At 45.2% G+C, this 25,830-nt stretch overlaps 1 protein-coding gene across 1 annotated transcript in view; it reads right to left on the bottom strand.

The window, feature by feature from the left end:
- RAB31 (RAB31, member RAS oncogene family) overlaps nt 1–2,582 on the bottom strand; it is a 138,149-nt gene extending 135,567 nt beyond the window's left edge. The window contains exon 1 of the mRNA XM_004460496.3: nt 2,428–2,582. Within this exon, the coding sequence (XP_004460553.1) occupies nt 2,428–2,466 (39 nt within the window). The 5' untranslated portion in view covers nt 2,467–2,582. The remainder of the gene's footprint in view (nt 1–2,427) is intronic.
- Nucleotides 2,583–25,830: the final 23,248 nt, after the last annotated feature.

A 25,830-nucleotide genomic window follows, 5' to 3' on the forward strand; every position in this document is an offset into this window, starting at 1 on the left:
GAGAAGCTCAGGGTTCCAGTGAAGAAGTTTGCAAGGACTTTTGGACTTAGCATGGACTCCATCAGCTCACCTACGGGGTTGTCTCTCAAATCAAGAGAGCAAACCCCAAGCAGATAAAACAGCTGTGCTCAGAGAAGCGCCCTTTCATGGATGAGCAGCTAGGAATAGAGCATGCCACACACCTCTTGCCCAGAAAAAGATCCACCAAACCAGGGTACTTAGCAGACATTATTCAGTGTGGACAGTAAGATCATGTGCGCTTCCAAATAAGATATCCTCTGACATAAACACTATTAAAAATGACAACTGCCCTCAAAAGAAGAGGGAAGCCACAGGTATGGTGCAACAGGACAGATGCTTCAAATCCTCCATCTGTCCAGAAATACCTCCTTGGTGTACTCTGGAGCTCTTCTTTCCCTCTAAGTTCAAATTCCCGCCAACTGAGTCACTACAAAGAACCAATGAACAAAGATGAGGCCTTGTCTCCAGGAAGCCTCTAAAGCAGTGTATTTCATTCTTGGAGATAAAATGGAAAAAATGAAAATAAAAGGATTTCCTTCAGCTTTCTCATCTCCTAGGTTTCTGTCACCCTCGAATCATAGGTTAGCAAGAAAGGGTACAGCATTATCTTAAGAGATCATCCTGTATAGCCCTCTGCCTTAGAGGGAAGATGCTATGATGTCCATTTTGTCCAAACTTGTGCAGCTAGTTAGTGGGAAAGAATGAGAGAGTCCAGATTTCCTGCCTCTTGAGACAAGGTTCTTCCAACTGAACAGTTCCTTGAAGGATACAGAAACTCATCCCTAAATATGGAAATTGTAAATTCATTGTCATGTGATGGGGCCTAAATTGATGACAAGGGAGAAAATGTGAAAGAAAAAAAAAAGAGCAAAACCATTTCCTACTCGGCTTCGTCCCACGGCCAATCCTGACACACACAACACACGTCCTCTTGATTCCTTGGGATAAGACATTCCTTCCGAGACTTTGAAGGCCTTTCCTGGGGCTGAAAGGATTCCTCACAAGGAATTTATGTCTGGGCTCTATTAGCGAGCCTGGCAGGCAGTGATAACAATCAGCAGAGAAAGATGAGGACAACCTACGCCAACGAAGACTGGGCAAGCAGAGGGGGTATCTGTGCCAGGGGGAAAGAAGGAAGGGAGGGCCTCGTGCCAGATGCCCTGGCACTGGAAGCAAGCTGGACAAGCTAGTGTAAGGGACGCTTGGGCAGTGATGGGCAGCAGTCAACAACTCGGTCCTGCCCAAGGTTCCAGAGAAGCGGCCCTGGAGCCGGGACTCAATCTCGGTTTGGCCCCATTCAGCCCTAATCCTTGACAATTGCCTCAGCCTGGTTAAGTGCTCTAGAAGCATTTCCTCTTTAAACATTTCTTGTACATCCACGGCCACAGCCCAGGGAGCGTTTCTTTGTGACAAATAAGAATGGGTCTACCCTTCTGCTGTTCTTTTTTAGCAAAGGGTTTTCTTGGGAGACCAGCTCTGCCAACCAGAAGGGTGGTACACCAGGCGTGGATGCCAAAGGCTGCTCACAACACGGTTCCAAACCAGCGCTGCTGCTACCAGAAGTAACTCTGGAACTGGATGTGGGCACCCACAAGAAAATGACCCTGAATCCCCCGGGGAGGGCTCCACGGGGCTGCCCTGTGTCTTCTCGGTCCCGCCAGGTCCAAAGGGGTTTTTTGGTGTGTAACTGGCTGCTTTAACATTTCTCCAGGGTCAGAAAGCCCCAGGCGAGGAGGGGAAGTGGTGATGGGAAGGACTTTCCTACCTGCTGCAGCTTTCTTTACCCGGGGCACAGAAGTTTTCCGAACACTCTTACAGAGCACTTTCTTTCTTCACCTTCCAGCCCCGCCACGCCCTCGGTTCTCACCCTTGCTTGCGCCTTTTTTTCCTTTTTGAAGGGGTGGGTGGGGTAAACAGATTGCCCCCCGAGAGCCAAAAGCGGCCTCGGTCACTCGGCCGAGGAACTTAAACTTTCCGCCGGAAGGAAATCATCGCAGCGAAGGAGCAAGCCCTGCGAGGCGGGAGGGACAGGCTGCGGCAGGCGCCCACCGCCCCGGAGGGGGACCCGGCGCCCCTCGACCGCCCTCGCCCCAACCGGGGAGGTCAGGGCCCATCCCGGGCAGCGGCCGGGGTCCAGCCGGGGGAGGGGACGGAGGGCCAGGCCCGGGGCGGCGGGCGGCTGCAGCCCCGCCTGGGGTGGGCCGGGGTCCCGGGGAACGGGTGGGCAGCGAAGGGGCAACGGGACCCCAGCTCGGGGAGTCTGCGCGGGAGTCCTCGGTCCCGGCCCTCGGGGCGTCGGGACTCCCGCGACAGGGGCGCGGGCGGCTTGCACCCCGCCTGGGGTCCCGGGCGGGGGTCCCGGGCGAGCAGGCCGCCCTGGCGGGGGTCGCAGCGCCAGGAACTCACCCCGAGAAGACACACTTTGAGCTCCCGTATCGCCATCATCTGCTCGCGCTGGGCCGAGGTAGGGGCTCCGCATCCTCCGGGCCCGGGTCCGCGCAGCCCTGGCCGCCCGCGTCCGCCCAGCGAGCGCGCCCCGCTCTCCGCCTCCCCGCCGCGGCCCGCTCGCGAGGCCCCGCCCGCCCGGGCCCGCCCCCCGGCTAGACCCCGCCCCCGGCCTGCCTGGGCCTCGTTGTGCCCGGGCCCTGGCCACGCCCCGGCCCCGCCCCCGGGCCCGCCCCCGGGCCCGCCCCCGGGACTCGAAGTGCCCAGGGCCTGGCCCCGCCCCCGGGCCTGCCTGGGCCTCGAGGTGCCCGGGCCCTGGTCCCGCCCCCGGGCCTCGTAGTGCCCAGGTCCTGGCCCCGCCCCCGGGCCTGCCTGGGCCTCTTGGAGCCCTGGCCCCGCCCCCGGCCCCGCCCCTCGGCCCCGCCCGTCTCCGCGCGGGCCTAGAGGCCGCCTCCCGCCCCGCCCGCGCCGGGGGGTCCTCCCTCAGACCCGCTAGTGTGTGTGAAAACGCCGCGCTCGGAACCACGGCTAGAAACCTGCAGCCCCCACCAGCGATGGCCCCGAGTCCCTCTGCACGGCCTTCCTAAGCCAGGGACGCGTAGACGCTCCGACTTCAGCCGTACCAGGGAGGCGCGTGGGCACCGTGCGCGCGCAGCCCGCGTCCCCTCCGCCCCCTCTGACTTAAGCGGCGGCTCCCGTGGACAGAGCAGCCTGCGGGCTCGCCACCCGGATCGCTCGCTGGCACGTCACGTCGGAAACAGGTTAAAAAAGAAAAAAAACTGACTCCTGAGACTTCCTCTTGACTTTCCAAATTGGGTAAATAGCGTTTCCATTCTCCCAGAAGGCCTCTCACCTAGAGGATCTGGCTTTGTTACCACTGAAACCGGATTTAAGCTACCAGCACCCAAGAGCCCCGTGCAGTGGGAACTTCCGAATCTCCAGAGAGAAAAATCCTAGAACGCTGGAATCAAAAGACTGGGGGAAAGTGTAAACTATAATGTAAACCGTTATCCATGTGGTGCAGCAGTGCTCAAAAATGTACTCACCAAATGCAACGAATGTCCCATGATTGTTGATAGAGGAGGAGTAGGGAGAGGGGGTGGAGGGGGTATATGGGGACCTCACATTTTTTTAATGTAACATTAAACTAAATAAAAGCCAAAAAAAGACCCCCATACAGACAACTGCCAATGCAAGTTCCCCAGAGAGGCAGAAGCTTCCCACTTGTCACGTGCCCGCTTGTGGAAGGTTAGTCATTCCTGCAATTCCGGGCCTGAGTGTTCAAAAAGTAGCCATGGGCCAAATTACAGGTCCCAGTCAACCTCCTTTCCTAGCTTTCAGCTTTGAGGTTATTGTGTCCCTATCTGTCCTTCGTTTAATATCCAAAGTACAGAGCTTCTATGGGCGTAGGGTGAAACAAAATTTCCAGCCCTGAAAACAGCGGTGCCTTGTCCTCAGGATGGCTGAGGCAGGCAACAAGTGCTACACAGTTGCCTTCCCCTGTGCCTTCAGGGGATTTCCACTTGACAGTGTTTGAAACTCCTTGTCTACTTTGGCTTTTTCTCTTGCCTCCTAAAAACTGGGCAATCTGTAGGAAGAAAAATCTCCAGATTTTAACTATGATATTTAAAGTAATAAAGACGGTATCTTAAAAAAAAAAAAAAAAAAAAAAAAAGCCCTACCTAATGGACCAAAATCCCCAAACGTCTATAACCTAACTTTAAAGCACAAAAAGGTTGATAAACCAAAATCAATTTCTCAACTAAATAAGCACAATAAATTAGAGGTGCTAATTTATTACTAATTCAGCTTATAAAGTGCAGCTTATGAGAACTGAGTCATTGTCGTTACAATTTTCTTATTTTCTTGTTTGAAATTGTAGCGATTACACGGTAGAAAAGGTGTTATCTTCCAAGATAAAAAGTCTGCCTTAAAAAAAAATTAGTGAAAGATTTAGAAGTGGGTTGGGGAGAAGTCCATCAAATCACAGTGAAACTTCTTATTTTCTTTACATCAAGTGAGTAGTAAAGCTGCAGTGGTCACAGAGGACAGAACTGTCCTCCCCAGGGAAAACTGAGTAGACAAAATTTCTCTTCTGTCCCCTTTATGCATTTTCAGGATTCCTGTCATTTCACTCTCTTCCCTGCTAACCTGAGTGTCGGTTATGCTTGTGTGGTTTCCTGTTTCTCCCAAAATAGTCTATCCATGTCTGCCTTCCCCAAGAATCTCCCCAGGCTGCTTATCCTCCCCCTCCCCCAAACCCATTAAATGTTACCTTGTTTTTGTCTCATTCTGACAAGGCCCTGTACTCTGCTTTACAAAATAGCAATTCTAGTCTGTCTACCAAATCATGCTCATGTGTTTATGTGCCCTGCTCAGCCAGGTAAACCTGGTGGACTTTGATACCCAGCAAAAATGGTCTTTCCTCCCCATGCACCTTTAAAGACCAATGTCTGGGACACCGGAAGTTCAAAGAGAGAAAGAGTTTATTTGCTTGTAAAGCAAAGAACAGTGGCTTAATGGTCTAAAAACTGTGTCTCAAAACCACAGTAATCCTGATAATTTCTAATATCCAGCTTAGCAGTTTATGCATATGAGTAATTGAGGTGGATCTGGCTCGGGTTAAAACATTAAGGCGGGAAGCAGACTTGGCCCAGTGGTTAGGGCGTCTGTCTACCACATGGGAGGTCCGTGGTTCAAACCCCGGGCCTCCTTGACCCATGTGGAGCTGGCCCATGTGCAGTGCTGATGCGCACAAGGAGTGCCCTGCCACGCAGGGGTGTCCCCACCTAAGGGAGCCCCATGTGCAAGGAGTGCACCCCATAAGGAGAGCCGCCCAGCGTGAAAGAAAGTTCAGCCTGCCCAGGAATGGCGCCGCACACACGGAGAGCTGACACAACAAGATGACGCAACAAAAAGAGACACAGATTCCCGTGCTGCTGATAACAACAGAAGTGGACAAATAGAACATGCAGCAAATGGACACAGAGAACAGACAACTGGCGGACTGGGGAGAAGGGGAGAGAAATAAATAAAATAAACCTTTAAAAAAAAAAAAACATTAAGGCACTGAACAGGATGGGGGCAGGTAACAAAAGGGGGTAAGTCACAAGGTTATTACAATCACAAAACAATCATTATCAGAAAACAAGGCATCTGGGGTCAGTTAGGTACAAGGTTTTTCAAATGGGAGGGTGGAGTGGTTACCATTACAATAGAAATGTTCATATTCAAGGGTAAGATCTGTCTGGTATAATTATCCCAATAGCGGGTAGAAATGACCATATGCAAAGGTAATATCCATCAAGAATAATCATCACAATGGCAGATTTGTAGTTGGAAGTGACCATGTACAGAGCACGAGGTTGACTAGCCAACTGCAGTAATTTCAGACATTAACCTTTGACTATTTTATAATATACCAGAAGTAAAGGGCATCTATATAATGATTTAGTAATCATAATTATTTCTTAATTCTTAACCCTCAGTTACCGACTTCAACAATGACTTTAGGAAAAACCACATCCCCATGGTCAACCCAAGGTGAAACATAAAACTAGCCCTTCCTGGAGGTGAAGATGAGATAACTCTCAACTCTGAAGATACCATATTCTCCATGAATGCTATTATTACACTACCCCCCACCCCAGATGGCTGCCTTGTCTGTTTGCTTGTTGTTTTCCCTCGTTGTTTGCTCCTTTTTTTAAAGCTCCTTGTCTGCTTATTGTCTCTTTTTCTTTGTGTTTTTTTAGGAGGCACTGGGAACTGGAACAGGTGCTTAACGGTTTGAGCTACATCCTCTCCCTGCTTGTTTATTTTTGCTCATTTCTGCTAGTTGTTTGCTCATTGTCTTGCTTGTTGTTTTTGCTCATTGCTCTTTTTTTTTTTTTTTTTGCTCATTATCTGCTCATTGTTGTTTCTCCTGTTATCTGCTCGTTGTTTGTCTTCCTTCGGAGGCACTGGAAACCAAACCCAGGACCTCCCAAGTGGGAGGCAAGCATTTAACTGCTTGAGGCACATCTGCTCCCTTATTATACTCTTAAATAGCTGAATAAGGGCCCATCCAGATTCCTCTAGAATTTTCTGCAAATGATTTGAAAAAGTTCTGATATAGCTTAAACATGGATTTTTTTTAAAAAGTCAATGGTACATAATTAAGAATGTACCAAATAAAAAAAAACAGAACAAGCAAGTTTTTCTTTAGATCTTTGTAAAGTAAAATCATAAGTAACTCAGACTTCTGCTTTTCTGCTGCTTTAAAGTCTGTGACAGCTTCACACTGACTTGAAATCTTGAAATGCTGTGCCCAAACTGGCCTCTTCTTGGCTAATCTGATGACCCCCATCATCCTTTAACGGCCTCCTCAAATTTCACCTCCTTCATAAAATTTTCCCCTAAGCTTGCTTATATTCTGCTTATATGTCTCTTAACATTTATTCAACATAAATAAAGTAACTGGTAACCTAGTCCCATTTATAAGAATTCAGATTCTAAATAAACAAATGTAATTATCTCCTGTATGACAGGTACCCATAGATTATCTCTCTGTATCATCAGGGTTTAAAAATAACTAGAAATAACTTTTTTAAAGTGATTAGAAATGAATTTTTTTTCTGCAATTTTATTTGGGCTTTTGTTGTTGTTGTTGTTGTTGCTGTTGTCTTTTTAGGAGATACCAGAGATTGAACCTGGCAGGCGCTCAACCACTTGAGCTACATCTGCTCCCCTAGGACTTTTTTTTAAAGATTTATTTATTTTTTCATTTCTCTCGCTGCATGGCACAGCACTCCTTGTGCACATCAGCACTGCACATGGGCCAGCTCACCACACAGGCCAGGAGGCCCTGGGTTTGAACCCTGGACCTCCCATATGGTAGGCAGATATTCTATCAGTTGAGCCAAATCCGCTTCCCCTAGGACTTTTTTTTTAATCCCCCCCTACCCCTTTGCAGCTTTTTGAGTGCTGTCTGCTCTCTATGTCAATTTGCTGCATATTTTTCTGTGTCTGTATTTATTTATTTAATTCCCCCCCTCCCCCTTGCAGCTTGCTTGCTGTCTGCTCTCTGTGTCCATTCACTGCGGGCTCTTCTATGTTCTTGTTTGTCTCCCTTCTTTTTGTTGCATCACCTTGCTGAGTTGACTCTCTGCAGCATCTGTGGGCCAGGTGGCTCTCCGCAGCGTGCGGGCGAGCCTGCCTTCACAAGGAGGCCCCGGGATGTGAACCGAGGGCCTCTCATTTGGTAGACCGGAGCTCATCTGATTGAGCCACAGCCGCTTTCCTGCCCCCTCCACCCCCAGGACTTTTTAAAAAGCAAGAACTTTGGCCTCTTTACGCTGTTCAAGCAAGACTAATAGTCTGTGGGTCTCTAGATTCTAAGACACCATAGAAATATCTTCACACTGTGATTCCTGTATACTCTTCATCTTGGAAGGTTTTGTATGGGGATTTCCTCTGAAAGAAAAGAGTAATTCACCAATAAGTACTCAGCAAAAATCGACCTCTGTAACTGGAAAAACACCCCATTCTTTCTTTAAAATCTCATAAAAGCCAGTAACAGCCATAAAACTGATTGCTTTTTTTTTTTTTTTTTTTTTTTTTTTTTTTGATCCAGCAAATCCTTTTCAGGACAAAACATAGAAACAAAAGAAAAAGTAAACAAATAAACTAAACTTGCCTGGTTGTGCACAAACATACATACAAAAAAAGAAATAAAGACATACATTAGAGAAACAAAAATATCATCTTCCTGAAGCAAATGGAGTACAGCTCTACTAATGTAGCATTGAAGGGGGAAAACCACTAAAATCACTTAACAACTGAGGAATATCTTTATAGAGTGCATTTAATGGCACACAATAGTTTATGTTACTTAAATGTTAAACGAAATGTGTAAATTATGTAGATTGATAGAAAATTTGTAGTAAATAAAGTTCTGTGAAAATAATGGGATACAACATTGAGTACATGTTAAATAGTATCAACAGGCTGGTCATAACAACAGGCTTGTCTGCTCAAGGGTCAGTTAAAGAAAAAGAAAATTATTTATCAACCTGGTTTTTATTTTATTATTTTAAAAGATTTTTATTTATTTAGCCCCCTTCACCTCCTCCCACCTGTGGTTTTTGCTCTCTGTATGGTCCTCTCTTTTCATTTTCTCTCTTCTAGGATTCACCAAGATTCGATCCTGGTTTCTGCTGCACTTCACCTTGACTCTCCCCATGTCTCTCTTTTGATGCGTCATCATCTTTCTGAATGACTCACTTGTGCGAGGCACTGGCTCAACACATGGGCACTGGCTCACCATGGGGGCACTCCTGTGGGCACTGGCTCACCACACGGGCACACTTTCTCTTCTTTTTCACCAGGAGGCCCCAGGAATTAAACCCAGGTCCTCCCCTATGGTAGGCAAAAGCTCTATCACTTGAGCCACATCTGCTTCCCAACCTGGTTTTTAACAATTATATCTTTATAATGGAACTATAGTGTTTGTCATTTAATTTGTCCTTCACTGAATAACTCCCTCCCTCCTTCCCTTCCTTCTGTCATCTTTCCTTAAGTTTCAGAAACGTTCTAGCTACATGTCCTGCGTTATCTTGTTTGTAATTCAGACCCTTTGAGCACATTGTGAGGGGATGAGTCCTGGGGCTACCACGGTGAAGATGGATTTGAAGGATTTAGAGGAAATGGCACAGACTTCACCCACAGACTTGGGAACAGAACAGACAGCTCATGCAAGGATTACTGCGTCACTGGGAAACCTGGAAACCTGGAGGGACCTCCATCTGTGGGGAGGGGAATGGTCCCAGAGAACTACTGGGAATGTGGCCACATGCAGGGGAGGGGTGGTAGGTAAGTGGATACAGAACCCCTTGTCTTCCATCTGCATACAGAAAGGCCAGTGATATCTCTTGCAACCTCAGTGGGACTACTTAGAGGTGATCAAGCACAAGTGGATCACAAGTAGATCACAAGTGGATCGCAGGTGGATCAACCTCACTTCAACAATGGAGGCCTCTGCTGGGCTCTCCAAAAGGACTGGTGTCCTGTGAAATTTTTACATTTCCAGGTTCATCTTCCTGAGTGCCAGCACTGGGCACCCAAGCCACTCTCCCACTCTCACCACCAAATTCCCCTCTTTCCAGGTACTCCTGTCCTTCAGACTCTAAAGTCCTTTGAATCCGTGGTTGAGCTGAAAGTGTTGAATTAAAAGAAGCTAAATTATTAGGCATTTGTTAACACCTTCTGTATTAGCCAAAAGGGGTGTTTTGACGCAAAGTACCAGAAATCTGATGACTCTTTAAAAGGGTATTTATTTGGGGTGAAAGCTTACAGTTACAAGGCCCTAAAGAGTCCAACTCAAGGTACCAAAACAGGTCCTTTCTCACCAAATGTCTGTTGTCACATGTTGAAGCAAGATGGCGGGCGGCGTCTGCGAGGGTTCAGCCTTCTTTCTTCTTCTTGAGGCTCTGGGGTCCCAGCTTCTTCCCAAATCAGCTGCAGGTTGGAGGGCTCATCTCTTAGGGCTTCTCAGCTGCTCTGTTCTCTTCAGCTACAAACGCTCAGGCTCATCTTTCTTCCTGGGGCCTCTGTGGGTCTGTGAAGCGGTCTCTCTTCCTCCATTCATCTTCTCTGTGTATCTGCTTCTGTGTGAGCGTCTGTTTTTATGGCCCGCCACGGGAGCAAGGAGTCAATACTGCAGGCCCTAATGGCATGGCCAAACCCAAGCCTCAGTCTTGATTTAGTAAAGTGAAAGTGAAACCTCTGAATTCAATACAATCAAAGGGGTGTCATGCCCAGAGGAACAGACCAGTTCACAAACATAATCAATATCTCTTCTTGGAATTCATAAACAATTTCAAACTGCCACACCTTCCATAAGTGGGGGAACACATCCCAAAAGTCACAGATAGTGTGTAAGCCAGTCAGTTCTGTTCATTTTCATTGCTTTCTCATAAAACTGGGAGATTAAATTACAGTTATGTAGGCCAAAGTCAGTCCCTCCCCATTTCACTTCTTAGGTCCTCAACAGGCTGTTCTGGCTATTCATCTAGGTTTTCCTGCAAGTGCTATGAGCGTTACTATGGGGTTTAGGATTTTTTTTTTAATTCGAAAGACGTAGTGTTGGACATTTTTTCTACTTTAGCATTATTTGTTGTCAAACTAGAAACCTGAATTAATTACAGATTCCCCCCACCATTCTCATCTCATATCTTTGGAAGTTTCTGCTTTTATATAGCCTACAGCAAAGAGCAGAGGCAGGCTTACGAGAGGGACCTTGTGCTGGACTCGCTGCCCACAAGCAAATGAGAACAAGAAAGCTCGGCGTGAAATTCTCAAAGAGACAGACAAACAGGCAACTAGAATGTGCTGTCAAATGCCTGAGGCTTGGGGTATTGGCCTCATTTTTCTTAGTCTTCCCAGGAAGAAAATGGCTATAACTACAGGAGTCAGCACACCTTGAATGCAATGAAAATGATTCTCCGAGGAAGGGGGCAGACCATCAAGATGGTTGGAGTTTGAACCTAGTCAGGCAAGGTGAGTGTATGTGCAAGCAAGTGTGCATGACCATGAACATGTGTGTGCACGAGTGTGCGCACGCATGGGGACTATGAGCATGAATGCATATCTGTGTCCACTCAATGAGTATGTGTGCACATGAGAACCTTTGTGTGCACACGTGTGTGTATGAGAGCGTGTGTGTGTAATAGTCTCTTTGATCTGTCGGAATTCCCAAAATGGCCCTAGACTAGGAAGAGCCTTCTGCTAACCATCCCCTGATTTGAAGGGCCTTCTCTGAAGAACTAAACACCCAGGTAAATGGCTAACAGTGTTTCCTTAAAGCTCCAATTACATTGGAATTCCTGCAATGTTTTACTTACTATTGTGGCTACTATCATTGAACCATTATTGGGCCCATCATTCCTGAATTTGCCCAACCCGCCTATAGGACAGAGCCTGCTGTGCATCGTCTATCTTCTAGTTTTTATGTTCAGCACTCTGAACGTGTTTGGTGCCTAAGCAAATGAGAAAGTGAGTCCGCATGAACTTCAAATGTGGTAGGACAGGAAGGTCCCTTTAATCTCAGACAGAACCCGCTGAAACCCAGGCTCCTTCATCTCCAGTTCGTGTGATTTCAGGAAGTTCCTGAATCTCTAAGACCTGCAGTTTCATCCTCAGTCGAAAGCGGCTGTCAAAAGAGGCAGTGGCGTGAGTTTTAGGGAGGCTCCCATGCGTTTTGTGTGTAGGGGCTCGGCTTGCCTAGGACTGCCCGGGTTTTAGCACTGGAAGTCCTACATCCTGAGAAACGCCTCTGCCATGGGGAAACCAGGAAGGGTGGTCACTCTGTGTCCCTCCCGAAGCCTATAAAACTGTTTATGGGGTTGCTAATATCCCTTAAAAAGGAAGTGCTCACTTCCACACATCCTCATTTCCTTCCTCAATTTTTCAGCTTTGAACTTACAAAAGAGTTCAGGCTCAGCAAGCTGCAAGTCCTTTACACGGAGCTGTAAACATGGACATTAGGACAGTTCTCTTCCATCTTACACTCAGTTCCCAGGGCAGGCTGAGATACGCAAATTCACACTTCAGCTAAATATCAGCCGTTCCACTGAGAGACCTGTGAAGTTAAAAAACAAAAATTAAAAAATAAAACAGGAAATAAGAAAAGATGGCTTAGGCCCCAGCCCCTGCTGGGGCCCCTGTCCCCTGTGGGCAGCTCCTAGTCTTCTCTAACCTCCTTGGGGTGCCAGACCCCCACTGACGCCTCCTGCACATACACGCACGTGAACACACACACGAGGAGGACACGCGCCCACGTGCCCTGGGTCGTGGTCGTCTGCTGAACTGGACGTTTCCCTCAGATCTCAGCACGCCACCAGCTCTGGTAGAGGGGATTCCGCGCAGAACACTGTCTTGGGCAAATGTTTCTGGCGATTGAATTTTCTCCGCTCAATTATATCCTTAACCTACATGTGGAACCTCTGGTTCTACTGTCGTGGCCTGATGGAAAGTCGGTGTGGGCTGCGGCAGGGGCACTGGCTGATTCCTCCTAAATGCAGGCAAGGGAGACGCAGATTGATTTTCAGAAATCCCATGGCGAAAGATGGATCGATTTGACCCCATCGACATGAGCCCCTCTTTTATGGAGGAAATAGCAGAAACACAAATTTGTCAAACTGTAATCTGAGAGAATATTTGACATACAGATAACTCAGTTAAAGATATTAAGAAAGAATTAATAGATTAATTTTTTTAAAAAACCCACCCATTAGAAAAAATGAGCAGACACAATCAGGCAATTCACAAGGTGGAAATGAATATATTAAAAAAATACTCTCAGGAAGTGGACTTGGCCCAGTGGTTAGGGCATCCATCTACCACATGGGAGGTCCATGGTTCAAACTCCGGGCCTCCTTGACCCGTGTGGAGCTGGCCCATGTGCAGTGCTGATGTGTGCAAGGAGTGCCCTGCCACGCAGGGGTGTCCCCTGCATAGGGGAACCCCACGCGCAAGAAGTGCACCCCGGAAGGAGAGTCACCCGGCGCGAAAGAAAGTGCAGCCTGCTCAGGAATGGCACCGCACACACGGAGAGCTGACATGAGATGACGCAACAAAAAGAAACACAGATTCCTGGTGCCGCTGATAAGGATAGAGGCGGTCACAGATGAACACACAGCGAATGGACAGAGAGAGCAGACAACTGGGGGCGGGGGGGGGGGTGGGAGGAGGGGAGAGAAATAAATAAAAAGTACTCTCCTTGTCTAATATAAATGCAGATGAAAACATCAAGAAGTCAATTTCATGTATCGTATTAGCCAAGTTGGGAAACATCCATTCCAGGTTCCTGAGTGGGGTTGAAATGTGAGTATTCATTCAGACTGGTCAGAGAGGAAACCTTTTGACTCTTCCTGAACCACGCCTTCTTCCTTCAAATATGCTGATATCTTTAGAGCTCTTCTCTGTCCTTTGGATAACTGTATTTATCTTTTCTTTGATGCAGTATTTGTGTATGTTATATTCTCTCCAGGAACAAATTTATCCTTTAGTCTTATCAAGCTTAATTCTAGGTCCTGGGGGCGGGGGGGGGGGGGGGGGGGAGCGGGATAGAGAAGCTGAAAGCTCTCTGCTTTTTCCTAAATACAAAGTTTGCATATAGAAGATAAAAGGGGAAGGGGGGAAGAAAAGTGATCTGAAAGTTTAATCTGGGTAACTGGAGGGTTTTTTTTTTAATCATTTTTTTTTCTTTGAGGTACCAGGGCCAGAGATTGAACTCTGGACCTCATATGTGGGAAGTGAGAGCTCAACCACTGAGCCTGAACCAGGCTCCCCTGTTTGTTTGCTTGTTGTTTTTTTTTTTTTCTTTTAGGAGTCACTGGGATTTGAACCTGGAACCTCTCGTGTAGGGAAGCAGGTACTTAACCGCTTGAGCCTTATCTGGTCCCAGTCTTTTCTTTCAAATATGAAAATCTGGAAGAAAGACTTATTAGAGTAACCATAAAAGCTAAGCCTTATCAAATCCTCTCTGGGTACCAGGCACCACTTTGCCACGTATTTCATACAGATTTTGACACTGTTCTCCTCCTGCCTAGAAGAAGGTGCTTTTGATATTGAAATGGAGGTGAAAAGGTCCCTTTAATTAATTTATTTATTTTTTGGAAAGATTTGTTTTCTTTATTTATTTCTCCCCACCTCCTCATTGTTTGCACTTGCTGTGTCTGTTTACCTTCTTTGTTTCTTTAGGAAGGACCAGGAACCAAACCTGGGACCTCCAATATAGGAGGGAGGAGCCTAATCGCTTGAGCCACCTCTGTTCCCTGCTTTGTTATGTCTTTCATTATGTTTTCCTTCTTGTGTCTCTTGTCCCATCAGCTTGCTGAGCCTGCCCATCATACCAGCTTGCTGTCTTCTTTAGGAGGCATCAGGAACTGAACCAGGGGCCTCCCATGTGTTAGGCAGGAACCCAGTGGCTTGAACCACATCCACTTCCATTCCATGTTTCTCCAGGAGGCACCAGAAACCAAACCCAGGACCTCTGATGTGGGAGGGAGGTGCCTAATCACTTGAGCCACCTCCATTCCCTGCTTTGTTGTGTCTCTCATTATGTTTCTTCTTGTGTCTCTTGTTGCATCAGTTTGTTGCGTCAGCTTGCCACGCCTGCCCGTCACTCCAGCTTGCTGTCTTCTTTAGGAGGCACCAGGAACCGAACCAGGGACCTCCCATGTGATAGACGGGAGCCCAATCACTTGAGCTACATCTGCTTCCCAAGATGTCCCTTTTAAAAGTCTGCCTTTGGTGGGCAGCCAGGATTCAACCTCAGACACTGTAACTCTTCAGTATGCTCTCTACCTACCACATGAGACGTTTCATTTTATTTTTTATTTTTTTAAAGATTTGGTTTTTATTTATTTCTCTCACCTTCCCGCCCACCCCCAGTTGTTTCTCTCCGTGTCCACTCACTGTGTGTTCTTCTATGTCCACTTGTATTTTTCTCAGCAGCACCGGGAATCTGTGTCTCGTTTTGTTGCATCATCTTGCTGCATCAGCTCTCCGTGTGTGTGACGCCATTCCTGGGCAGGCTGCACTTTTATCATGTGGGGCAGCTCTCCTTACAGGGCACACTCCTTGCGCGTGGGGCTCCCCTAGTGGGGGACACCCCTGCGTGGCAGGGCACTCCTTGTGTGCATCAGCACTGCACATGGGCCAGCTCCACATGGGTCAGGAGGCCCTGGGTTTGAACCCATGTGGTAGGCGGATGCTCTATCAGTTGAGCCAAATCCACTTCCCACGTTTCATTTTAGTTTGTTTTTAGTTTGAGGTGTGGACAGAGATAGACAGGTAAAAATATTGAGCAGAGGGGGGAAATAAAATAACAGAGCTAGATGCAGAGGTTCAGGAGTTGACGTTTGCTGGCACCATCTCACATGCTGCTACTGGTGGAGGTCACTGTCTCAGATGACTCAGACGCCGTAAAAACGTACACCACCTGGGTTGTGGTTCTGGAGGCCACAAGTCTGAACTTGAGGCCTTGGCAGGGCCATGTCGCCTCTTAAATCACGTTTAAAGGAAAACAGTTCATGCAGTTTGGGCTTTCACAGCTTTATTGAGCTGTGATTCATGAAATGAGCAGCATCCCATTCAGAAGGTAGAAGAGAGCTCCACCGAGGGAGTGGACATGTTGGCGGAAGGTTCGGGGGCCTGCACTTCTAGGTTCTTGGATTATGTCACATAAAAGAACTTAAGGACATACCATGGGGTAGGCAGGGAGTAAAGAGCTAGTTAAGGGAAACGGACTTTGGCCCAGTGGTTAGGGTGTCCGTCTACCACATGGGAGGTCCGAGGTTCAAGCCCCGGGCCTCCTTGACCCGTGTGGAGCTGGCCCATGCGCAGTGCTGATGTGCGCAAGGAGTGCCGTGCCACGCAGGGGTGTCCCCCGCGTAGGGGAGCCCCATGCGCAAGGAGTGCACCCAGAAGGAGAGCCGCCCAGCCCGAAGGAGGGAGCAGCCTGCCGAGGAATGGCGCCGCCCACACTTCCCGTGCCGCTGACAACAACAGAAGCAGACAAAGAAACAAGAATCAGCAAAAAGACACAGAAAACAGAAACCGGGCGAGGGGAGGGGAATTAAATAAATAAAAAAATAAATCTTGAAAAAAAAAAAGAGCTAGTTAAAAACCTAGAAAAGAGTCCACTGTCCTAGACATGGCCTATGGGTGTGCTGCAGAGTGAGGCGTGCAGTAGGGCCCCAGGTCAGGCCTTTCTAAGCCTTTCCTCCTCCCCCTTCCCAACGTGGGGGGAGGGGAGCCCGAGCTGTTTCCTGTCCTGATTGGTTGCCCCACCTGTTAGTTCTCAGGGGTCCAATGATGAGGACTTTTGAGGGTATCCGGGGCTTTCCCTTGACCCTGAAAGCATTCCAACTGGGATCTCGTGGCCAGGGTCCCATGGAGTCTTTCTGGCAGCCTTCCGCTCAGGGGGTTTCTGGGCAGGGGTCCCATGGCCTTGTGTTCTGCCGGCCGTGTTGTCTGCGGGGTCTTCAGCTCTGACCCAGGTCCTCGCTTTTCCTATACTAACCTGCCTCAGAAAAGGGAAGCTCAGAGAGGGAAACAAGCGAGGAAATGTTCTGATTGGCTGATGTTGTTTCCGTTTTACATGGCGGGCGTCTTACAAAGTGGGAAGCAGATAGGCATTCTTCAGTATGACATGCTTGTCCAATCCGATAAGCTCACTCTCCTGGACTGAAACTGGTCTTTCACTAAGTGTTGCTTCTCTGCAATCCTGGAGGGTGGGTTCTGTTTTCTCAGAAAGCCCCTGCAGGTCAATTGTTTTTGTCTTCTGGAAAATCTGTGCTCTGAAAGGGGATCCATCCTGCAATGCCCAAGGCGGGTGGCCATTTTATTTCACTCCACAACCAGTGGGAAAGAACCCATGTCCATGCCTCTCCTGGCTTCTGGCAGTGGTTTGTTGACAATCCATAGTGTTCTATGCTCCAGGTGTCTCAATTCCCTCATCTGTCTTTGTTTTCAATTTTCTCTTCTTATAAGCAGTTCAGTATTATTGATGAATCCAAAAAAATAGATATTGGATTATGTTTGTGAACTCGTCTGTTCCTCTGGGTATTTTAGATTGTATCAACTTCAGAGGTTTCACTTTTACTTGATTAAATTATGATTAGGGCTTTGATTGGGTCACATCAGTAGGACGTTGAGTCCCACCCCCTTGGTGGGTGGGGACTCAGACAGAAAATGACATGGCAGAGGAGTTAGTAGGAGTTTTTTGCTGCTAGAACTCTGGGAAGGAAGCACACAGGAGAAGAATACAGAAGAATAGAGATGGCTCCATTGACGTGGCAGCGGCCCCAGGAAGAGACAGAGCCTGAGAGTCTACAGCTGACCTTGTAGATAGACCAGAGCAGCTGAGCCTGGAGAGAAACAAGCCCTGGTAGAGAGATGAGGCTTTTCCCAGCCTACAGCGGATGTTGGCAGTAGCTAGGACCATGGAACCTTAAGAGGAAGAGGCAGGCTGAACCCTTGCAGACATCGACAGCCATCTTGCTCCCACGTGTGGCAAAAGACTTTGGTGAGGGAAGTAACGTATGCTTTACGGCCTGGTAACTGTAAGTTTCCACCCCAAATAAATACCCTTTATAAAACCCAACAGATTTTTGGTACTTTGCATCAGCACCCCTTTGGCTGACTGATAGACGAGTCATATGGGACTAGGGCCCACCCTAACCCAGTATGGTCTCATCTCAATTTTTAACCTTCAAAGATCCTATTTCTAAATAGGGGCACATTCAGAGATGCAGCATCAGGACCTGAACATGTCTCGGGGAGACACAATTCAACCCATAAGGATCATATTTCTTCCTGCTGACTGGAATATTTCGATGTTCCCCCCAGGGTCAAGGAATCTCTCCCAAAAAGTAAAAACACTAAATCACATGTTCCCACCCAGCCATATTATTTTTAAATGACCTCGAGTTCTTATGTAACAGCAAACAATAAACCCAACAGCATTCAATGGATTTTTTTTTCTTTCCCTGAATCAACCAACCATGTGCATACATATAGGTCCTGCCTCTTTTTCCCAAAATATTCAGCAGGCACCCCACTATTGACCAGGCCTGATGCTAGGAGCTGGGGGTGCAAAAGGCCAACAAGGAGTCCCTGTCACCAGGATGCTGACAGGCAGAGCTTATTGCTGGCCCAGGATCCTTTTAAGAAAGAGATCGTTCCCCAACGTCTGGTGCTGTGGCAATAAAGTGAGAATGCACAAATATAAATGTGTATTGGGCTATAAGGATGTTGAGAAGAGAGGGCAGTAGTGATTAAAAATAAATATAAAAATTGGAGATAATAGATTTGTATCCAAAGCAGAAAAGATGTAGTGATACGGTTCATGAGACAGAACCAGAGGAAACGAGTTGGTGGAGAAGCAGAGCTGAGTCAGAGGTGAAGGCATGGAGATAGGAGTCAGAATAAAATAGCTGGGCCCTGAGTGAGGCTGTGACTCAGGAGGAGAAGGCAGAACTTTGGGAAGCTTCCAGGATGCCCAGGAACTTGTCTGAACTCCTCTATCTAGCCTGACTCAAAGGCAAGATTCAGAGAAATGAAAAAGGCATTACTTCTTCCTTGCCCAAGGAAGCTCAAAACCAGAAATAGAAAACAGGATAGATGTAGAAAATAAAAAATAGGAATGTTATAAAATCCTAGCATGTTAAGCCAGCCCCAGCTGGACAGAAGGACAAGACTGTATACTTTCAGTTCAGCTACAGAGATCCAGGTGGAGCACAGTGGGGTACAAAGCAGATAAACAGTTATTAAGGAAACAAATGGATGGATGAATGACATCCCTGGGACATGTGGACCAGAAGAATGAGCATCTTTGTCTTGCATAAACTAACAAGGAAGAAAACCCAAGAGAAGAAGAAAGTCCAGGTACCAAGGAGGAGTCTAGGGGAAGAGGCATAGCCTCAGGTGGGACTAAAGGAAAGTTACCACTTCCGCCAAAGGATGCTGTCTCAGAGTGTCAGGCTGCTATGACAAGTACCACATGGTGGATTGGCTTAACCAACAGGCATTTATTGTCTCACAGTTTTGGAGGCTAGGAGTCTAAAATCAAGGCATTGGCAAGACCAGGCTTTCTCCCCAAAGGCTGTAGCATTCTGATACTGGCTGGCCACAACCCTTGGGTTTCTTGACTTGCATCTCTGCCTCCCATGACATGGCGATCTCTCTCTCTCCTTGTGTCTGACCTTCCAGTTTCCACTGACTTCTGGATTCTGCCTGCAGCCTTCTCTGTCTCTTGGCTTACAGTTTCTTCTCTTTTTAAGGTCTCCACTCATGTGGATTAAGGTCCACCCTGATTCAGTTGGCCACAACTTAAAAATAACTCCAGAAGAGTTAAAAATAACTCTATCCCTTACTTAGTTCTTCAGTCTGAAGTACACTGGAGCCTCTCGTGTCAGTCCACCTTCTCAAGTGCCAGCGTCTGAGCCCCAGGTTCATGCCAAAACTCAGGCTCAATTCTGCCATTCTAGACAAGATTCTTTTGTTACTGTGAAGTTATACTAGAGCTATTTTTCTCCCTTTCCATTCTGTCTTTTTTTAAAAAAGATAATTAACACTGAAGTAGAATAATTTCTTTGTGTGTGTGTCTAATTTCCTTTATTTTTTTATTAAAACTTTTTTTAATTAAAGTTAATAGATCACATTGAACATTACATTAAAAAAAATAAGAGGTTCCCATATAACCCCTCCCCACCCCACCACCCCCATCATTTTTTTAAATTCTGTTTTTTTGAAGATATGTATATATCACAAAAAAGGTTACATTATAAAAAACATAAGAGGTTTCCGTATACCCTCCATGCCCCCACCCCACTCCTCCCACACCAACAACCTCCCGCATCATTGTGGCACACTCATCACACTCAGCGAATGGATGTGGCTCAACTGATAGAGCGTCTGTCTACCGTATGGAGGGTCCAGGGTTCGATACCCAGGGCCTCCTGACCTGTGTGGTAAGCTGGTCCACGCGCAGTGCTGCCGCGCGCAAGGAGTGCCGTGCTATGCCACGCAGGGGCGCTCCCATGTAGGGGTGTCCCACGCACAAGGAGTGCGCCCCACAAGGAGAGCCGCCCCGCGTGATAAAAGCACTGCCCGCCTAGGAGTGGCGCCGCACACCCAGAGAGCTGACACAGCAAGATGATGCAGCAAACAAGAGACACAGTTTCCCAGTGCCACCTGACAATGCAAGCGGATGCAGAAGAACACACAGCAAATGGACACAAGAGAGCAGACAACAGGGGAGAGGGGAGAGGAGAGAAATAAAACTAAAAAATCTTTTTAAAAACAGGACAAAAATTGTATGATTTCTTTAAAAAAAATTTCTTGTTATTAATTGTGGTAAAATATACATAACAAAAGTCATTTAAACAATTTTAGGTGGTCAATTCTTTGACATTAAATACACTGATGATACTCTAAAACTTTCACCACTATTTATTCCAGACTGTTTTCATCATCCCAAACCAAAACTCATTCTCTTTTAGTAATAAATCCCCATTCCCTCCTCTCCTCAGAAAATGAATCATATACTATTTGTCCTTTTGTTTCTGGTTTATTTCTCTCAATATGATGTCTTCAGGGTTATTCCATATTGTAGCAATGTATCAGTACTTCACTTCTTTCTATAACTGAATAATATTCCATTGAATGGAGGGGCCGTGTCTTGTTAATTCATTCAACTGCTGATGAACATTTGGGTTGCTTTCACATTTTTGGCTGCTGTGATGAACATTAGTGTACAAATATCTGTCCGAACCCCCACTTTTAATTCTTTTGAGTATATGCCTAGGAGTAGGATTGCTGGGTCTTACTGTAAATCTATTTCACTTTTGAGGAACTGCTAAACTGTCTTACACAGTGACTGCACCGTTTTACATTCCCAACAACAAGGTATGAAGGTTGCTATTTCTCTGCATCCTTGCCAACACTTGTTTTCAGGGTTTTTTGTGTTTTTTGTTTGTTTGTTTGTTTTAAACCAGCATAGTGCATATGAAGTGCTATCTAATTGGAGTTTTAAATTGCATTGCTTTAATGGCTAGTGATGTCGAGTACCTTTTTGTATACTTACTGGCCATTGAATAGCTTCTTTGGAGAAATGTCTGTTCAAATCCTTGGCCTATTTTTTAATTGGGTTGTTTGTCCTTCCATTGTTGAGTTGTAGGAGTTTACAAATATTTCTCCTATTCTGTTGGTTATCCTTTCAATTTCTTGATAATGACTTTTGATACTTGAATGTTTTTAATTTTGATGAAGGACATGTTATCTTTTGTTCTTTGTGCTTTTGCTATAAAATCTATTTTTTTATTTAGTTGGGTTTTTTTTAGTATACCATTTTGATTCCTTTCTTCTCTCCTTTTCTCTCTCTCTCTGCTTTTTAATGATTGATTGATCTCCCCTTCTCCCCTCATTGACTGCTCTCTGTGTCCATTTGCTGTGTGTTCTTCTGTGTCTGCTTGTCTTTACTTTAGGTGGTACCAGGAACCGATCCTGCGACCTTCCAGACTGGGAGAGGGGTGCTCAATCTCTTGTGCCCTGGTCTGCTATGTCTCTCATTGTTTCTCCTCTGTGTCTCTTTTTGTTGTGTCACCTTGCTGTACCAGCTCTTCTTGGGAGCTAACACTCCAGACCAGGCCAGCACTCCATGTGGGCCAGCACTCCACGTGGGCCAGCTTGCCTTCACCAGCAGGCCCTGAAAATCAAACCCTGGACTTCCTATATGATAGACGGGAGCCCAACCACTTGAGCCACAGCTGCTTCCCCCCTCTCTTTATTTTTAAGTCATTTTCTTTGTGTTTACCTTTATAATTACTGTGACTATCTTAAACTAGTAACAACCTAGTTTAATTAGTGCCTCTAGTTTCAGTAGTATTCAAACTCTTTACTTCTTTGTATCTCTTCCTTCCTTCTTTATATTGTTTTTGCCTCAGATTAAATGTTTATACAATGTATGCCCATCAACACAGTTTTAAAATGTTATTTTACTCATTTGCCTGCTAAGTTACATGGGAGGGAGAAAAGAGTTACAAACTAAAAGTTCATTAATACAGGATTTTGTATTTTACCTGTTATTTACTTACACAAATGTTGTTTCTTCTTATTGCTTTGGATTATTGTATACTGCTCTTTTATTTCAGCCTGAAGTTCTCCTTTTAGCATTTCTTGTAAGGCAGGTCTTCTGGTAATGAACTCTTCCAACTTTTGTTTATCTGTAAATGTCTTCATTTCTCCTTTACTTTTGAAGATAATTTTGTTATATATAAAATTGTTGGTTGAAAGTTATTTCTTTATGGACTTGAAGCATGCCATCACACTCTCTCCTGGGCTTCATTGCTTCAGATGAGAAATCTGCTAATTAATTTTTTAAACAAATCAATTTATTGGTACCTATTACTAAAGCATACAATTCATCCAAAGTGTACAGTCAGTGATGTATTTGGTATAATCACATAGTTGTGCATTCATCATCTCAATCATCATTAGAGCATTTTCATTATTTCAATAATATTTTTTTATAAAAAACTAGCAAGGAAATTCTTCACCCCTCAATCTCTCTGTTTCCACTGCTATACCTAGTTCCTATTTCTGGCTATTCTTGCACAATTACTTATTTATTAAGCAATTTTATTGAGATATATTCACATACCATATGATCTATACAAAGTGTATAATTAATGACTTTCAGAATAATCACAATGCTGTACATTCATCACCACAAAAAATTTTAGAACAATTTCATTACTCCAAAAAGAAAAAACTCCACACCCCTTAGCAGTCCTTCCCAGCCCTCCATAACCACTAATCTAATATCATCTTTATAAATTGATTTATATTTACATTTTATATAAATGGAATCATACAATATGTAGTACTTTGTATCTGGTTTCTTTCACTTAGCATAATGGGTTTTTTGGTCTGATATTCATATCTTGTAGTGTTAACATACATTTGTTAAATTTCAAAGAAAAAGTTTTATAGGCAAATTTACCTGTAATCATATTTTGCATGTGGTTTTACTATGCTATAGAGTTCATGTTACCTTTTTTAATCTTTCCTTTTAGTAATATACATGACATTAGACTTTCCCTTTAAACCCCACGTAACAGTACTGTGAGTTACAGACATTATGTTGGGCTTTCACCTTTTCTTGTATGTGACAAGTCACTAGTCCCTTGCTGCTTTCAGGATCCTCTCTGTCTCTGGATTTTGACGATTTCACTGTAATGTGCCTTAGTGGAGATCTCTTAGAAGTCTATCCTGCCCGAAGTTCATTGACCTTCTGGGATATGTATGTTCATGTCTTTCATCAGATTGGGGGTGTTTTTGACCATTGTTTTTTCACATAATTTCTTCTGCCCCTTTATCTCTCTTGTCCTTCTGTGACTCCAGTGATACATGTGTTGGTACACTTGATGGTGTCCCACAGGTCCCTATGACTCTGTTCACTTTTCTTAATTATTTTAGCTTTCTGCTACTCTTTTGGACAATTTCAATTGTTCTTTCTTCAAGTTTACAGATCCTTTCTTCTGCCTGTTCAAATTTACCATAAAATTCCACCTAATGAGCATTTTATTTTAATAAGTATATTTTGCAATTCCAAAATTTCTATTTGTTTCATATATATATAATATATATATAATGTCCATCTCTTTATTTTATTTAGATAACATTTTCCTAATTTCCTTTAGTTCTTTTTATATGAATTTTTTTATAAGGTTTATTTCATTTATTTAATTCTCCCCACCCCCTTGTTTTTCACTTGTTCTTCTTCCTTGTTTCTTTAGGAGGTGCCAGGAACTGAACTTGGGACCCCTGATGTGGGAGGGAGAGGCCTAATCACTTAAGCCACCTCCACTCCTTGCCTTGTTGTGTCTCTCATTCTTTTTTCCTTCCCCACATCTCTTGTTGCATCAACTTGCCACACCTGCCCATCACATCAGCTCACTGTCTTCTTTAGGAGGCACCGGGAAACTCTGCTCCCTGCTCTATGGTGTCTCTCATTATGTTTTTTCTTCTTGTGTCTCTTTTTTTCTCTCTCCCCTTCCCCCCCCCAGTTGTCTGCTCTCTGTGTCCATTCGCTCTGTGTTTTCCGGTGACTGCTTCTATCCTTATCAGTGACACTGGGAATCTGTGTTTCTTTTTGTTGCGTCATCCTGTTTTGTCAGCTCTCCGTGTGTGCAGTGCCATTCTTGGACAGGCTGCACGTCTTTCACATTGGGTGGCTCTCCTTATGGGGCACACTCCTTGCACATGGGCTCCCCTACACGGGAGACACTGCTGCATGGCAAGGCACTCCTTGAGCACATCAGCACTGCACATGGGCCAGCTCACCACGGGTCAAGAAGGCCCAGGGTTTGAACCGCGGACCTCCCATGAGGTAGGTGGATGCCCTATCCCTTCGGCCAAGTCTACTTCCCTCTTGTGTCTCTTGTTGCACCAGCTTGGCATGCCTGCCCATCACGCCAGCTCACTGTCTTCTTTAGGAGGTACTGGGATCCAAACCAGCAGCCTCCCATGTTTTAGCAGGAGCCCAGTCACCTGAGCCACATCTGCTTCCCTATGAATTCCTTTAGTTCACTTAAACATATTTAAGATTGTTAGATTGAAAGTCTTTCATTAACAGTTCCAATATATAAGCTTCCTCAGAGATGGTTTCTGGAAAATTCTTTTATTCCTGTGAATGGTCCATACCTTCCAGCATCTTGGTATTTGTAATTGTTTTTGAGAACTGGACATTCTGTGTATTATGTTGCTATAACTCAGGAAATCTCTCTGCCCCCTTTTCTCTTTCTTCTACTTTGGAACTACCACAAGTGCTTGATGGTATCCTACAATTTCCTTAGTCTCTGTTTACTTTTTTTCATTCCTTCTTTTTGCTCCTCAGACTAGATGGTTTCAAAAGTCTTATCTTCAAGTTCACTAATTATTTCTTTTACCAGTTCCAATCTTATGTTGAATCCCACTAGGGAATTATTAATTTCTATTACTCTGGTCTTCAGATCTGTTTGGTTCCTTTTCATAGTTCCCATCTCTCTTTTGATATTCTGTTTGATTTTCCTCTATTGTTTTCCTGATTTTCTTTAGTTTTTTTTTTTCCTTTCATGAGCCCTCATTTTTTTCTTTTTTTCTAAGATACATAAATCACACAAAATGTTCCTTTAATTCTTTGTACATGTTTTCCTTTGGTTATTTTAGAATATTTAAGACAATTTTTTAAAAAGTCTTTGTCTATTATGTCCCAGGTCTTTTCCTCCTTCTTGAAGGTTTCCAAAGCTTTAATCTTTTCTTTTGCCTGGGCCATCACTTCCTGTTTCTTTGTATGTTTTGTAATCATTCGTGGAAACCTGGACATTTTTAAATCTTTTCTGTGTTATAACTGGAATTTAGACTCTGAGGCATCTGTTCCTTAATCTTGTATTCAGTTAGTGTTATGACAGATCTTTACTTGAATGTGAGGGTCTAGATAAAAAAAACAGAAGGAAAAAAAGAAAACAACTTCTACCAATTTTTGCAGATTGAACTGTGCAAGTGCTATCCTTCAGGGCATATCCATACAATATGTTCGGAGAATACCTCCAGGTCAAAGCATAGGAAACTCCCTAATTCTTTGCATGCATCATTTTGTCTTGGACATTCATGTGTGGCCCTAGGAATTGTTCTGTTTACACAGATACCAATGTCTTCTCTTCCCTAGGAAACAATTTCTCCAAGGCACCAGGTACTACACTGCATGTCCTATAGCCAGCAATCCCTCGCTCCAAGCAACTATGGTCTGCCTGCTCTCCCATAGTAGCCCATGAGCTA

Source organism: Dasypus novemcinctus, chromosome 16, assembly GCF_030445035.2.
Source record: "Dasypus novemcinctus isolate mDasNov1 chromosome 16, mDasNov1.1.hap2, whole genome shotgun sequence".
Taxonomy (NCBI): Eukaryota; Metazoa; Chordata; class Mammalia; order Cingulata; family Dasypodidae; genus Dasypus; species Dasypus novemcinctus.